Raw genomic sequence first — 17,347 nt, 5'->3', positions numbered from 1 at the left:
TTTCATTAATGGCGAATTTCTAGTACCGGTCATAGGCGTCCGTTTTGGGTAGGTCAACAGTTATTTTATAGCATACCTTTATTGTCTTTAATTTTTAAGTATTTTTGACACTACATTATTCAATTATGAGATATTCGAGTACTAAAAGTTACTCTTGCTTTAAGTTGGTAATATACATCGGTTTTTTTTTAATTTTCTTTAACTTTTTTTTTCAAATTCCCAAAACTAAAAACTTTCAAATCGATTTTTATAGAAAACGGTGTATCCTATCGACTTAAAGAAAGAGTACCTTTTAGTACTATAATACCTCACAATTTAATAATCCAGTATCAAAAATGCTTAAAAGTTGAAGACAAAAAAGTTATGCGATAAAATAACCGTTGCCCTACCCAAAACGTACGCCTATGACCGGTGCTAGAAATTCGCAATGAATGGAATCGATTCATTTCAGGAAAGTAAATAAGTATACCAATTTTCGTTTTTCTAAATAGAAGCGTTCGGGAGGTATTTAAGAAAAACTAATTACATGGCGCCATCTTCAAAGAGCTCTAGCTCCCTTAGGAAGCATTTTCGGACTAGGTGAATTGGGTTAAATTGTCATAAAACTATCTGAGGAATCTCCTGTCTTCGTTTGTCGGTAGAGTTTCTGGACACCCTGTATATCATAGTAGTGACGTCATCCATCTGGGCGTGATGACTCAATGAATAATTTTTTTTAATAAGAATAGGGGTCGTGTGATAGCTCATTTGAAAGGTTACACAATTCTCCATTCAATAATATAAACATTAACATAATTATTTGTACAGGGTGTCCAAAAATTTTTTTTAATTAAATTAATTGAGACAAAAAGAAGAATGCATATAATTTTTTAAATTCGAAATACATTTTACTGCTGTCAGAAATCGGAAAAAAATGTTAATTTGAAAATAAACATTGCTTTTCGTTTAAATGAATTGTTCAGACTGCTAAGAGGCAGGTGGGTGGCAACTTTAATATTGAATTAAAGCGAAAAACAATATATTTATCAAATAAGCATTTTTTCTGTTTTCCGGCAACAGTAAAATGTATTTAGAATTAAATAAATTATATACATTCTTCTTTTTGTCTCAATTAATTTAATTTAAAAAAGTTTTTTTGGCACACTGTATAAATAATTATGTCAATGTTTATATTAGTGAATACAGAAATGAATAAGCTTTCAAATGAGCTCTCACACGACCCCTATTCTTATTTAAAAAAATCATCATTTTGTATCAACATTAGCATGTAAATTTCACGTAAGCACTGATGATGATTGGTAAACCAATCGTGATGTAGCCCTTTTTAGGGATTTTAAATATACAGTGATGAGCGTGCTAATAACCGGCAAAATAGCGCAAAAGATGGAAAATATAATAAATTGTAAGATAAAAAGAAATAAAACTAGTAGTGTTGTTAAACTTAGCGATAGTAACATATAAATTTACATTATATTGATTGTTTCCTACCTTTAGACGTATCAGAGAATTATTTCAATTAAAACAGTCACTGTGACAGTGGCATTTCTCAAATTCGTTCGATACGTCTAAAGGTGGGAAACAATCAATATAATGTCAATCTATAAGTTACTATCGCTAAATTTAACACCTCAACTAGGTTCATTTCTTTTTATCTCACAACTTAGTATGTTTTCCATCTTTTGCGTTATTTTGCCGGTTATTAGTGCGCTCATCACTGTATACCTTTTATAAACGATTTTACTGTTTTTTGTATTACATGGTATACAACCAACTACAGAAAAACTTTTTCCTTGTGGATTTTTACACACATATTAGTTTTATTGCATAGTGAATTGTATCTTATTTATTTATTTTTAATAAAAGACAAATGTGATTTGCTTATAATATGGTTTATTGTAATCATGTGGAATAATAATCAAAGTTTGATCAAGTGGTTAAAATTTAATAACTTGGTTGTCACTAACACCATCGACGGCCACCAATTGTAGACCACCTACACCCTCCAACAACCTGTTGCTGTTGCCATGGATAAACCTGTTGCTGTTGCCATGGATAAACCTGTTTTTGTTGCCATGGAACAACTACCTGGTTTTGCCATGGAACAACCACCTGTTGTTGTTGCCATGGACTGCCACCATCATTTTCATAGTAAAAACTGCTTTTGTCGTGATAGCTTTTTTCTTGTTCAATTTTATGTATAATTCTCCTCAGTAAATTCTCGTCGATATCCACTGGCACTGCGTAGATTCCGGCCACACAGAAAATCTAAAAATGAAACATTTATTTTATCAAATACGGAGTATAGTCGAGGAAATGAAGCATTTTGGCTCGCAATTTTTTCGTCCGGCATGGATTTACTTGAAATTTTTACAGAATGTAGGGAATAGTCCAAGCATCATTTTCTATATCATGCCGCTGTACGTTAAAACCTTGAGGGTGGTTGCCACCCCAACTCGGGGTGGGAATTTTTTATTAAATTTTAACCATGTAAATCGATGTAAAACGTATTTCTAAGAAAAAATGTCATTTACATTTTTTCGTAAAACTAATATTTTTCGAGCTATTCGCGGTTGAAAGTAACAGTTTTTCGACGAAAATATCCACTTTTTTAGAGAGTTTTTTGACAATAACTCGAAAACTATGCATTTAATCAAAAAAACTGTAGCTATCGAAATTGTGTCTTTCAGTAACGCAAATCAAACTGTTTTTCTTTAATATTTTTACGACCAATACAAACCAAGATACGGCATGTTAAAAGTTAGCTTTTTTCGTTAAATGTATAATTTGAAATATTCAAAGCCAAATAACGGAAAAACTTTGCATTTTTCGAGGACAACTTAAATAATATTTTTTCAAGGATACGATTAGGCCTTTTAACAGAAAAAAATAAAAAGTTCCTAGCATAAAAATTGAGTGACATGATCAAAAAAAGTCGGTATCTGCTTTCTTAATGAAAAAATCAGTGAAAACAACCCCCTAACTACCCTCCTAATTAAAAATTGGTCTTTACCTTTCTGTAATTCCTTTTATATTTGCATTAGCAATACACACAAGAAGTTTGACCAAAATAAAGGCCTAATTTTAGAAAAATTGAAGTTTAAAGGAAAATTGATTTTTTCAATTTCGTATTTTTCACCATTATCTTCAAAATATATCCGAAAATACTAGAGATACGAAAAAAATGATTGACTACTAAATTGTAGTTTTTTTCACATCTAAAATTTCCTTGTACATATGTTTTCATTATAGTGAACAGTTAGCGAGATATAGCTGTTTAAAACCTCTATTTACGAGCAAACACCCTTTTATCGAGCCATTTAAACCCACCTTAATTAAAAAATAAGGGATCTTACGGAATTTAATTTACTTCGTCTTATAGCTCTTCAAAAAGCCTACAAAATCATTTTTGAAAAATCTTTTTATCGCCAAAAATAAAGGAGCTATGTTCATAAAACAGATTTTTTTTTCGAAAAATTGGAATAATCCGCTTATAGAGCATTTTCAATGTTCATAATACCACAGAACTAGTTTCTTGTACTTAGTCCTGTCGCCAGGGGGGGGGGTACAACGGCCTCCTTAATTCAGATGGACTTACCCAAGTTTTTTTTATGTATTTTGACCGGTAGAACACGAATTTTTTGGGTAACAGTTGATCCGGATGTCGATAAGACTGTTATAAACAAAGAACTTGAGGAATTACATAGCAGCGATTTTTCGCAAAACAAAATATTTTTTGTATTTTTTGGGTGATTCTCAGCAAAAAATGATCTTACAAGTTTTTTATTAGGACGCGTAATTTTCGAGATAAACGCGGTTAAACTTTCAAAAAATCGAAAAAGTGCAATTTTTGAACCGTAATAACCTTTGATTAAAAAATAAAATAGCAATTCTGATTACTGCATTTGAAAGTTTAAGTCAAATTCTATCGGCTTTGATTGTTTGCATTGCTAAAAAATAAGTTTTTATTTGTTAAATAAAGATATAAACACATAGTGTTTCCCGGGCCCAATGCATTGGTTTTAATGGACGTATGTACGTAGAAATTCTGTATGCGCGCCTACTCGTTCGATTTCAAATTAGAAATGCATTGAAAACATCATTCAATCACTATGTGTTGATAGCATTGTTTAACAATAAAAAAATAATTTCCAGCAATGAAAATAATCAAAACCGATAGAATTTTACTTGAACTTTCAAATGCGGTAAGCAGAATTGCTATTTTATTTTTCAATCAAAAGTTATTCGGGTTCAAAAATTGCAATTTTTCGATTTTTTGAAAGTTTAACACCGTTTATGCCGAAAACTATGCATCCTACCAAAAAACTTGTAAAATAATTTTTTGCTTAGAATGACCCAAAGAATACAAAAACATGTTTTCTTTTGCGAAAAATCGCTGTTATGTGATTCCTCAAGTTTTTTGTTTATAACAATCTTATCGACATCCGGATCGACTGTTACCCAAAAAATTCGTGTTCTACGGGTCAAAATACATAAAGAAAACTTGGGTAAGTCCATCTGAATTAAGGAGGCCGTTGTACCCCTACTGGCGACAGGACTAACTAGAAGATGACTAAAAAACTATTTGTATTTGTATATATTTGTAAATTCGTATTTTTGTGTAAATAAGTATTTTTGTAATTCTTTTATTCTACTTTTATTTCCGTATAGATCTATTAAATTATCTACTTATAAAAATTGCAATGTTACTAAGGGTGGTTTTACGGGTTGAAATATTATGTAAAACAATCATTATTTAACTATTTTACCGAGATTAAAGTTAACAATGTTTGTATCATATCCTTTAGCGTAAAACAATCATTATTTAACTATTTTACCGATATTAAAGTTAACAATGTTTGTATATAATTTTTGACAATAAGGGGTAGTTTACAACCCTAAAAATAATCAACGCTTTTCAGCATGATATAGAATATGAAGTACAGGGTGAGATGACCCTAATCTCAAATTTTTATGTAAATCGATGCAAGGCGAAATTATTCTTTTCATCATCATCAACCCGTACTCGTCCACTGCTGGACATAGGTCTCCCTCAGCTCTTTCCATCTTTCTCTGTTTTGTGCGGCTTGCATCCAGTTGCCGACAATACGCTTCAGATCGTCAGCCCATCTGGTTGCTGGTCGTCCTCTGCTCCCTAGTGCTTGTTCTCGTTGTCTCCACTCGACAATACGTTTTGTTCATCGGTTGTCTGACAATCTGGCGACGTGTCCTGCCCAATTCCACTTCAGCCACGCGATTCTTTCGACGGCGTCCGTTGTTTTTGTTCTACGACGTATTTCTTCGTTTGGGATTCGATCCCTCAGGGAGACACCCAATATCTGGCGCTCCATAGCCCTCTGAGTTATGCGAATCTTGTTCACTACCTTTTTTGTGAGTGTTATTGTTTCCGCTTCATAAGTGAGTACAGGCAATACACACTGGTCAATGATTTTCCTTTTCAGGCATATGGGTGAGTCCGATTTAAATACGTAGCTCAGTTTACCAGACGCTGCCCAGGCTAATCCTATGCGATTATTCTTTTAGAATAAGTCAATTGTCTATATATAGCTTCAACATTGGAGGTTGTAAGGGTTGAAATATTATGATAATATATCTTGAAGCATAAAACAATCATTATGTAACTGATAAGAACCAAATGTTGACAATATTAAAGTTTAAAATGTTATTTTATAATTTTTTAAAATTAGGGGTAGTTTTCACCCCTAGAAAACCACAAGCGTAAAACGGCTCAATATAGAAACTGAACTAGATGGTGAAATGAGCCTAATCGGAATTTTTTGTACAAATCGATGCTGGACGAAAAAATTGCGAGGTTTTGCCATTTTTTCAGCTTCATTTCCTCGACTAGTAACAAAAAAAGGTTTCTGCATAATCCAATATATTAAAAGTACAACTTCATTTAAAATGTAAAATAGAAACCGCAATAAAAAAGTTAAACAGTATAAAATCTCAAGGTAAAGACGGAATCAGAGCGGAAGTAATGGGCGATATAGAAAAGAAAAATAATATGAACTTGACCTTCGATCTTTCAAGAACAATGTAGATTTGTCCTGAAAGTGAACGAGAGATTCTCAATCTCAGATATAGTTAAATCTGGAAAATTTAATCTCGACAGCATTATATAATGCAAAGGCCGCCGCCATGACCCACAACCATCTAATATACCTACTGAAACAACTTTATGTCAACAACATAGCAAAAGTAAGAGTCAACAGCACATAATCCGATATCTTTAAATTAAAATCCAGCGATCGTCAAGAACGTATTATCACTTCTACACACTATTATTATAGGTACACGAACTTATTCTTCTAGTGCAGACTCCAATAATGAAGGTTGCAAATTCGTCTCTCTTTTCCGCTTTTTTGAAAGTGGCTTTGTGTTTAATTTGGTCCAGTCGCGATTGATTTTCAGCCAGAATATTTTTCGTCTACCAGGACCACAGTTTCCTTCCATTTTTCCCTTCATATTCAGCTGCAAAAACTAGTACTTATCATTTTTAAGTATATGCTACAACTATGCTGTCTTTCGCCTTTTAATGGTAGTCAAAAGTCCTCTGTCTCTTCCCATTCTGTGGAACACCATTTCGTTCGTAATATAATCGGTAAATAGTATTTTCGAAATTCAACTCAAACTTCTACTTCTACTTCTAAAGTTACATCTCAAAAGCTTCCAGATTTCTCATTAAATCAACACTTATAGACTTATAGCTTTGTGAAGACTGCAGACTTGCATTGAGCAAGCTCGACAAGCTTTCGTAAAATTCAGGAAGGTACTGACCTGCTCAGAGTTCGACCTTACACTGAGACTAAGGTTTACTAAATGCTACGTGTGGTCGGTGCTGCTATATGGCATAGAGGGCTGGACACTCAAAACGAGGGATATAAACAGATTAGAAGCCTTCGATGCCGAATACAAAAGACAAGAATGGAAACGTACTAACAGAAGAAAAACAAATAATGGAAAGATGGGGAGAACATTTCAAAGAGCTAACTCATGCAAACACGGGCAACATAGGGGAGATACAAGAAAGGAATGAAGAACAACAAGTGGAACCCATCACAAGAGAGGAATTGAAGAAAGCAATAGAAAGAGTAAAATTGGGCAAAGCACCAGGCAACGATCATATCACCCCGGAAATGATAAAATTTAGGGGGACAGAGGGAATGGATAGCATGAAAGAACTAATGAATGATATAAATAGAGCAGAATTACCAATGGACTGGAAGAAAGACATTATACTACCAATACACAAAAAGGGAGACCAGAGAAACTGTAATAATTACCGAGGTATCACCATATCAAGTATCCCTGGTAAGGTATTCGCAAGAATAATAGAGACAATAATATAAACCCAAATAGAAACAACTATGGAAGACACACAGTGTGGATTCAGGAAGGACAGAAGCACGCAAGACCTAATATTCACATTAAGACAAGTAAGTGAGAACGTAATCAAGAAGAATAGAGAGATACATATGTGCTTCATTGACCTGGAAAAGGCGTTTGACAGAATCCGAAGAAAGGACGTATGGAAGACACTAAAAGAAAGGGGAGTCAACAGACACATAATAGAAGTAATAAAGGATATGTACAAAAATAATACAAATACAATAAGAACCAATAACGAGGAATCCAGAGAACTTACTACAAGTTAAGGCGTCAAACAGGGATTCGTGCTGAGTCCACTGCTATTCTCAGTGGTACTGGATGAAGCGATAAAGAAAGCCAAGAGAAGAATGAGAAAACTAACATTAGGATACTGGCAAATGAAACGGACTCAACTATCGGAGCTACTATTTGCAGACGACATGGTATTTATAGCAGAAAACAGAGAAGACTTACAGAACAATCTTGAAATCTTAGAAGAAGAACTATCAAACATAAATATGAAAATTAATACAGAGAAAACAAAAACAATGATAATTTCAAATACGAGGAAGACACATGCAATAGAATTAGGAAACAGAGAGTGCAGGGGAAAACAAAAAAGGAACACCAAGAGTTATGTGGGTAGATGAAATCAGGAAATAAGTCGAGAAAAAGGCATTGACATTGGAAAGTGCAAGAAACCTAAAGCAAGATCGGAAAGCATGGAGACTACAATGCCAAACTCAACTCCACCAGCCTTACATCTAAAAGTAGAAAGGCTTAGGACTAAGCAAGTAAGTAAGAAGCCTTCGAAATGTGGCTTTATCGACGTATCCAAAAGATACCATGGACGGCGAAAGTCACAAATTGTATGTGTCCTTAAAAGAATCAACCAAGAACGCCAGTTTTCGAAAACATCAAGAAAAGAAAAACGGCGTATTTGGGTCACATCATGCGAAACGAAAAATACCAGTTCCTTCAACTTATAATCCAGGGTAAAATTGAAGGCAACAGAGGAATAGGACGCAAGAAAATGTCCTGGCTCCGAAACATAAGGCAATGGACAGGGATTAACGACATACAATCTCTGATACACATTGCAAGAAACAGAGAGTTAATGGAAAATGTGATCGCTAACATCCATTAGTGGATTTGCATTTGAAGAAGAAGAGAAAACTTACAGTCCAGGCTGCGACACCATAAAGAAGAATAGAGTGAATATAACATTTTTATATCCGATATCGGATTGGCAAATCGAGTCTTTGGTTACACAGAAATTTTCTCATTTTCAAAAAGGCTGCTCTTGATTGCTCTATTCTTGATCGAATTTTTTATTTCGTATTTAGGTCTTTCGTAATCCAGACCATAAACAATAACGAAAATGAACAATTTATAATTCTTTTTTGGGTCTGAATATACAGGGTGTTTCATTGGGAGAGTAACATACGTTAACTGTAGAAAGAGGACACTTTGGCGATCTCAAAAATATCATATTTAATGGATCTTACTTCATTAATAACAAAGATACTGGGTGTTTTATCTATTTTGCCATTTTCTTAACTGGTTCATAAATTTTTAAGCACACTGTATATTTATTTTATATTTGGCACGCAAATATCATTTAAGGTGCACAATAACTTAATTTATTTACAATTGTAAAAGATCCAGATCCGTATTAAAAAATATTGGAAAAATATTCCGACCCCAAAACAACACCATGTACATTAAATTTTTTTAAAATGGATTGTTCAGTTGAAAAGAGGATGAAAAACTAAATTCAGTGGTATAATTTGAATTTTCGGCAAAATGATTTTTCTGGTGAAATTTTGAATTTGAATTCGGAAATTAAGTGAATTGCGAGAGCTCTAAGTAGAAAAAAATTGAAATACAGCTTACAACTTGTCAACCTCACTGTATATTGAATTTATATTTAACACGCGAATATTCTTTTAGGTGTCCAATCAATTAATTTATTTACAATTATAAAAAATCCAGGTCCGGTTTAAAAAATATTGTGTAAATATTCCGACCCAAAAAAACACCTTGTATATTAATTTTCTTTAAAATGGATTTCGCATTTGAAAAGAGGATGAAAAACAAAATTAGTTGTTTACTTTGAATTTTCGACAAAATGATTTTTCTGGTAAAATTTTGAATTTGAATTCTGAAATTATGTCAATTGCGAGAGCTCTTGTAGAAAAAATTAAAAGGCGACATAATTTTAAATACCATTATTTAATCTAAATTGGAAAAATGCTAATATTTTAATGTTTTTTTATTATGTGTGAAAAATAGTTTTTGGCGAATATTCATTTTAAAATAATGAATAAATAATAAAGGGCCAATAAAGAATACATCACTTTAATCAACAAAATAGCTAAAAATTATAACAAAACAGCCAAAATTTGCAGCATAATCACTATTCAAAACCAAAGTACTTATTCAAAATTACCACCATCAAAAAAAATTTTTTTTTTATACGTAGGTACGGTAAATTTTTGTAGTTAGGTACCTAGCGCCATGTGTACTGTGTACTGTGTGTGTTGAGTAAGTGTCTTGTTACATTGAAAAGTCGACGTCATTGTCTTTGCAAAGAGACGCTAATTGTATCCGAACGTCTGCTGTCCCTCCGGTAAGTACCGATCCCACAAGGACATTTTTTTAGGATTTTCATTTATTAATTTATAATAATACATTTATAATAAACGAAAAATTTCTGACCCTGGTGAGATTCGAACTCACGACCATTCGGATCTTTCGCTCCAAAGGTAGGCACTCTTACCACTGAGCCACAGAGGGGGTCATCAAAAATTATTGTTATGTGTGCAAGTGATAATATTTTACCAATTTAGATTAAATAATGGTATTAATTAAAATTAAGTCATAGTTTAATTTATTTTACTTTGAGCTTCGCAATTCACATATTTTCAGAATTCAAATTCAAATTTTTACCAGAAAAATCATTTTGCCGAAAATTCAAAGTATACCACTAATCTTGTTTTTTATACACTTCTCAAATGCAAAATCTATTTTAAAAAAATTTAATATACAAGGTGTTTTTTTGGGTTGGAACTTTTATACAATATTTTTAATCCGGACCTGGATTTTTTATAATTGTAATTAAATTAATTGACTGGACACCTAAAAGAATATTCGCGTGTTAAATAGATATAAATCAATATACAGTGTGGTTGACAAGTTGTAAGCTGTATTTCAATTTTTTTCTACTTAGAGCTCTCGCAATTCACTTAATTTCAGAATTCAAATTCCAAATTTCACCAGAAAAATCATTTTGGCGAAAATTGAAAGTATACCAATGAATTTAGTTTTTTTATCCTTTAAAAATCCATTTAAAAAAAAATTAATGTACAGGGTGTTGTTTTGGGGTCGGAAAATTTTTTCCAATATTTTTTAAGCCGGACCTGGATTTTTTACAATTGTAAATAAATTAATTTATTGTACGTCTTAAATGACATTTGCGTGCCAAATATAAAATAAATATACGGTGTGGTGAAAAAGCTATGAACCAATTAAGAAAATAGCAAAATAGATAAAACACCCAGTATCTTTGTTATTAATGGAGTGAGACCCGTTGTATGGTATTTTTGAGACCACCTAAGTATCCTGTTTCTACCGTTAACGTATCTTACTTTACCAATGAAACACCCTATATACATTGAATTTATTTAATCTTTCAAAAGTATACTTTCGCTATCTAGACAGGGGCATTTCGTCAATAAAAAGAAGGTATTATCCTCGATTGTCATTTAATATGAAATAAATAGTTTGGTGGCAACTTATATTAACATACACACTTAACAAAGGACAAACAGATAAATTTGAGTTCCTGGCAAGGTTCTACATTTTTGCAAGATGGAAACATTTATAATTCGTTGATAAATAGTACATTAATGTACATATTGTTCTGAAACGTGGAGGACTAAAGAAAATCAGAAGAAAAAACTAGAGGCTACGGAGATGGATGTACTAAGACGATCAAACAGAACATCAAAGTTGGAGAGGATTCGAAATGAAATAATAAGAGAGATAATGGGTGTAACAAAAACAATTATTACTGACTTCATAGAGGAAAAACAATTAACCTGGTACGGCATGTTTAAAACATGAGCGAGGAAAGACTCCCTAAAAAACAATGAGATGGGTACCAAGAGAAAAACGAAAAAGAGAATGAGCGAAAGAGGATTATCCGATGAGGACTGGAACAACCGAGGGAATTGACGCTTTGGCATCGGACAACGTCGCAGGACGTTAAAAACCGACAATATTAAATACAAAAGTTAAAGTACCCTTATTTTTTAAAGTAATGATCACCAATAATTTTCTTGGAATATTTTGTAACGAATAGGTATAGATAAATTAAATATTAAAGTTACATCAGTATTAGAGATGAAAAGCTAAAAATTATATAACATGAAAACTTACCAACAATACTGCCAAAATGGGGATCTTCATCTTTGATAACGATAATTTTCCAATAGTGGTCCTTTTAGTTTTTGACTCTTTTTATATCGGGGGAGGCAATAAATGCGATACTAATATGCACCAATAAAAAATTTATTACTGCTATAAAACTTTTATAATTTTATTTAATTGATAACTAATAAGGTCACTAGAATTTGAATAGAATATTAATTATTAATGGAACATATTAAATTCTTATGTTTTATATCGATTTTTGTACATTATGATTGTTTATAACCAAAATTTGAGTCATGGCATTTAATTGATTATTATACCTTCTACTTTTGGCATCATAACCCTGGATGTTCTTTACCTGTCTGGCTGTGTTTTTCATTCAAATCTATCTTTTGCCCTGCTCCTCTATTGTCTTATATTCATGGTTTTTAGGTCGTCTTCTCGTCATCCACATTAACCAACCTCATTCCTCCATTTTTCACCTACCTATCGGTTTCCATTGTAATATTTTATTTGCAAATCCACAGGAAAATAGCTATTTGTATAACAAGGGAGGAAAGTGCTACTTTTCCTCCCGAGAATGAAGTTTACTGCCCGACGCGTAGCGGAGGGCAGTAATCATTCAAGGGAGGAAAAGGCTCTTTACTCCCATGTTATACATATGGTTTTTCCACCTTCCTCAAATAACAAGTCATTTTTTCATTTTTACTTAATTTATTTATGTAACTAACCAACAAAATTTATTAGAACTAAAACTAACAAGTAGTTACAATATAACTGTCAACTGTCAAATATAAGTCAAATTATTAATGTAAACATTGTGAAATCAGAATAAAAATTTACTGTTTTTTACCATTCTGCAAAACACAGAGTGTTTTTAAATAAACGTTAAAATGTATAGATACTTACGTAATACAAAATAGGTATTGTACAGGGCGCCAATAAGTTATATTTCATGAATGGAATACCATGACGTCACTTTTACTTTTCCTCCCTAGGGAGGAAAAATATTTTCCTCCCTAGGGAGGAAAAGTACAACTTTGCTCCCTACAATCAGGTCCGAAAATGTATACTTTCGGTAGAGGTAGGTGGAAAAATATTTTTCCTGTAGCTGTCTGTATACCATATATTACAAAAAATTTGTGGTGCAAATTATCACCTGGTGCTCTAAACCTCCCGAGCCCCTATGAATTAGTCGCCTTAGTTTGAGTATCAATTAATAAAAATTTTCTACGACCGTTTAATAACATGCTCATTATTCGCTATTTTTTAATAGGTAATAGCACCCATTACTTTAATACCCGTGAGTAATATTTCATTACTCACGGGCTGAAGTTGCTCACGGATCATTACTCACGGGCTGAAGTTAGATTCAAGTGGCGCATGCCACTTTTAATATTAATCGTATAGAAACTGCAAATAAAATTACTTACACTTGTTTATTTAATACAATAATAATTGTAATTTATATCAATAAGTAACTTTTCGTACTTCCGGGCCTAAAGTGACAACTTCACTCCCTTGTGACAGGTACTAAAGTGTCACATTTAATCCCTCCGGGATTAAATATTGACGAAACTCCCGGAACGATTAAATCACAAACAAACGAATTTAAGGGATATTTTATTGAAAAATATAATTAATTAGAATGGTAATTAACGTTAATATTCAAATTAATATTGTGACAGTTCGTCATATTGACCAGTCTTTCCTGGGTTAATGCAGCAGGTAACTGACGAGTAACAGATAGGTCCTTTTCATATTGAACTGGTGTTTGTTTCGAAGATCCTGCGGAAACAGGAAGCGAGAATGAGGACTGTGGCATAACTATAGTGGACGAATCGGCGACTTGACCAAATATTTTATCTGAAATTTTTTGTTTATTTTTAATAGACGATTCAATATATCCCTCGGCCACGTTGGAGGATTTCCATCCTCCATGTCTCTTCAGCACGTCTATTGTTGCTCCCGAATCAGCTAACAAAGACGCAGATGTGCGTCTAAAACAATGTCCCGTATAAGACGTCGCATTTTCTAATTTCAAGAAAGCTGCTATTTGCCGTGGAATTGTACCAAACATGTTTTTTCCTACTACTCGCGTAGTACATTCTTTGTTGATGTATTGAACAAAAAATTTTGAATGAGTTGTCCCTGTCTTTCGCAATGCCACATATTTCCGAAATATCGCCACAAAACTAATGGCACTGTTTTCTGAATTTTTGATCACAAAATTTCGGTCAATTTTATTTTTGGTGTTTCTAATCGCAATTAGGAAGGAATCGCCCAAATCTCTCACATCGTCGATTTCTAAATCAACCAACTCTTTTCCACGACAAGCTCCCGCAACGCCCAAAATAAGTGCAACCTACAAAAAAATTGATTTCTTAAAATTTCTGAATATAAACAAATTTCCAAATTCACCTTAAGCATTAAATATTTATCATCCGGAGCCTCCCGTAAGAACTGATCTACCTGCTCAGACGTGAGAATTCTTGACTTCTTTGGCTTAAATCCCTCATTTCTTCTCTTCAAAAAAGCTAATAATTTTGGAAATTTACTTATATCAATATCTTCTCTAATGTTAATAACCGATTTCAGCATTGAGTAATGTGCCCAGAGAGTTGAGGCACAAACCGCTTTTGATTTATCATCGAAGTAGACTAACAGCGCATTTTCAGTAGGTTGTCTCACATTTTTTAAGCGGCACCACTTTTTAAAAGCATCGTACTGCTGCTCGTATAGTTTTCTAGATTTCGGTGGTAACAATTCTTCACCTACTTCGGCTGCTCTTTTATCAATATCAGATACACCTTCTTCACTCATGATACCAATAATTATCAATAACAATGTTTCTTTACAATGACACTAGTAATGACAATGTTTCTAAATTATAACTGTCACAACGCAATGTTACTATGGTAACTTATTTTAAAGACAGTTTATTAAATGAGTTGAAGAGAGAAAAAACTGATTGAAATTATTGAAATAATTAATAAAATCATACCGGAAGTACGAAAAGTATCGTATATACCTTGCGACTGAAGTACATTTAATCCTTCAGGTAAATTATGGCCCTCCCTGCGGTCGGGCCATAAACTTTACCTTCAGGATTAAATGTACTACTTCAGTCCCGCGGTATATAATGTACTATTGAACATTTTTAAAGGAATTTTAACTGGAACAGTGTCAGTATATTTTTTACGTTTAGGTATATTTTGTTTAGTAAAAATTTTGACGTTTATCATTTATTTTGGGCAGTGCCCATCTCGGCCCAAGAAACAGGTAGGTCTTTTAAAAATGTCCCAAGTCGGCGCAAAGATTAAAACTGCCCGATATAAAATATACCCAGCTCGGCTCATGGGATATTAATTGTTACTATCAAATAATTTTACATCTCAATGGAAAAAAATACATTTATAGAATAAATTTATTAAATAGATAGATATATAATTATACATAGTCCAATAAAAATAAAAGCTAATATCAAAAATTATAATAATTTGATAATATTTTAACATATTCAAGTTGCGATAACATAAAATATGGTTGTTGTATTCATTAACTTTTGTATTAATAATTTTTGACGGTGGCGAAGCAGATACCCAAACAGTCTATTTTCCCTAATCTATAATTCCAAGATAAAATTATTATTATACCTACTATAGGGGTACCAATACAATCTTCTTCTTCATGTACCATCTCCTCTAAGAAGGTTGGCAACCATCACGGCAATTCGCACTTTCGATACCGCTGCTCTAAAGAGATCAGCAGAAGTGCAATTAAACCAAGCTCTCAAATTGTTTAACCAGGAGATGCGTCTTCTTCCGCGACTCCTTCTACCCTGTATTCTTCCTTGCATTATTAATTGTAACAAGTTATAACGCTCGCCCCTCATAACATGTCCCAGATATTGTAGTTTTCTGACTTTAACTGTATTTAAAACCTCTTTATCTTTTCCCATTCTTCTCAACACCTAGATGTTCGTGACTCTATCCACCCAACTTATTCTTAATATTCTTCTGTAGGCCCATAACTCGAAAGCTTCTAATCTGTCCGAAACATCCTTCTTTAATGTCCAAGCCTCCAGCCCATAGAATAATACGGAGAACACGTAGCATCTCAGAAGTCTTATCTTTAAAGAAATACCTACCAATACAATACCTACCTGTTAATCTTTTTTTAGCCGACCTGGGGGTTTTTAAAATCTACCTGGGGTATCATAAAGGATTAAAGGATTATAGTGAGCCGAGATGGGAATACCCCTTTATTTTAGTGACAGTGACATTAGCGCATTTTGTTTGTGTTAATTATTGGAATTTATAACTAATGTTTTGTTTATTTTTTAAGTTATATTTTATTCAATAAGTTATAACATATTATATATAGTTATATTATTATATTATAATATAGTTAAATGTAAATGTACATTATACTTTTATAAAATACGTCCACCGATAATAGCCAATTCCTGTTTATTAGATTCATTGACAAGGTACAAATTTCTGCGTATAATTTTTTAGAAACAAATAGAACTTGAATTGGCTATTTCTTGTATTTTGAAAATACATAAGAATTTGGTAATAGTAGGCAACAAATTATTCTGCCACGTACTAGGGATAAGCAGCATTTAGGTATTTTTGTAAATTATTATAATTCAAATTTCGAGTAGTTGATGATTATATTTTTTACTAATTAAAATAAAAAAGGTAGTAGAAAAAGTATAGTATTCTACTCGCATGTAATGGCTATTACTCACTCTGATGAATTACGACACTCGCCTACGGCTCGTGTCGCAAACTTCATCATTGTGAGTAATAGCCATCATTACATGCTCGTTGAATAATATACTATTGTTCTTTGGCTAAAGTGAGAAAATTTTCTACATCCTGTTATGTTATGCTCTTGTACTTTAGATACATTTTAACATTGACCAACTTTTTCCAACAGATTCAGTACCTCAGAAATTCACACATACATAAAATATTTTTCCAGTCATAGGTGTTGCTAAACACAAAGGATTTATTATTAATTTTCTTAATGGATTGACTTTATAATCCATCCCAACATTACTAAATAATTTTAAAATGAGTATTGTTGTCTGCCTACCATAATCTTAGATAAATATCATCTTTTATCTACTTAATTTTACAACTTTTTAAGTTTCCACCTTTAACATTCAAGTGTAGTTTTATTTTAATTTTTTAACTACAACATACAGTTGAGTCCGCGAGTCTTTACCCGTGCGTCATCATTTAAAGCATACGAAATAAGTCGGAAATTTACTAAACGCAATAGCAAGTGACAGAAAGTGGGTATTATATCGATCACGGGTTATAGTATAAAGTTTGACGTTATCAAATAAATAGAATGTCAAATTTAAGTTTTGCTTTAAAATTTTAGTGCAGAATTACAGCTACATTTAAAGTAGCTTAATAAATTATTTTATTATTATTGATTAATAAATAAATAAACAATTTATAAAAAAATTCAATAACACATTTTATTTTTGTTATTTTATTCA

At 32.5% G+C, this 17,347-nt stretch overlaps 2 protein-coding genes across 3 annotated transcripts in view; both read right to left on the bottom strand.

Moving 5' to 3' along the window:
* Nucleotides 1-17,347, bottom strand: part of LOC114333137 (uncharacterized) — a 78,129-nt gene that overhangs the window by 31,880 nt on the left and 28,902 nt on the right. The window lies entirely within an intron of this gene.
* LOC114333140 (uncharacterized) lies at nucleotides 1,871-11,952 on the bottom strand. Its single transcript, XM_028282968.2, has 2 exons — nucleotides 11,833-11,952; nucleotides 1,871-2,265 (listed from the first exon to the last, which is right to left on the bottom strand). Exons 1-2 carry the CDS (start codon nucleotides 11,860-11,862, stop codon nucleotides 1,960-1,962), a joined length of 336 nt encoding a protein of 111 aa, XP_028138769.1. The 5' UTR covers nucleotides 11,863-11,952; the 3' UTR covers nucleotides 1,871-1,959.

The sequence above is a fragment of the Diabrotica virgifera genome, chromosome 1 (assembly GCF_917563875.1).
Source record: "Diabrotica virgifera virgifera chromosome 1, PGI_DIABVI_V3a".
NCBI lineage: Eukaryota > Metazoa > Arthropoda > Insecta > Coleoptera > Chrysomelidae > Diabrotica > Diabrotica virgifera.
Note: the sequence above shows the minus strand (reverse complement) of the source record. Positions and strands in the feature narration are given on the sequence as shown.

Bases quoted from the DNA above. Each gene is read 5' to 3' on its own strand.
- LOC114333140 (XM_028282968.2), bottom strand. From the start codon at position 11,862: ATGAAGATCCCCATTTTGGCAGTATTGTTG. The intron at 2,266-11,832 runs GTAAGTTTTCAT...TTTCATTTTTAG, and splicing joins CCATTTTGGCAGTATTGTTG to ATTTTCTGTGTGGCCGGAAT.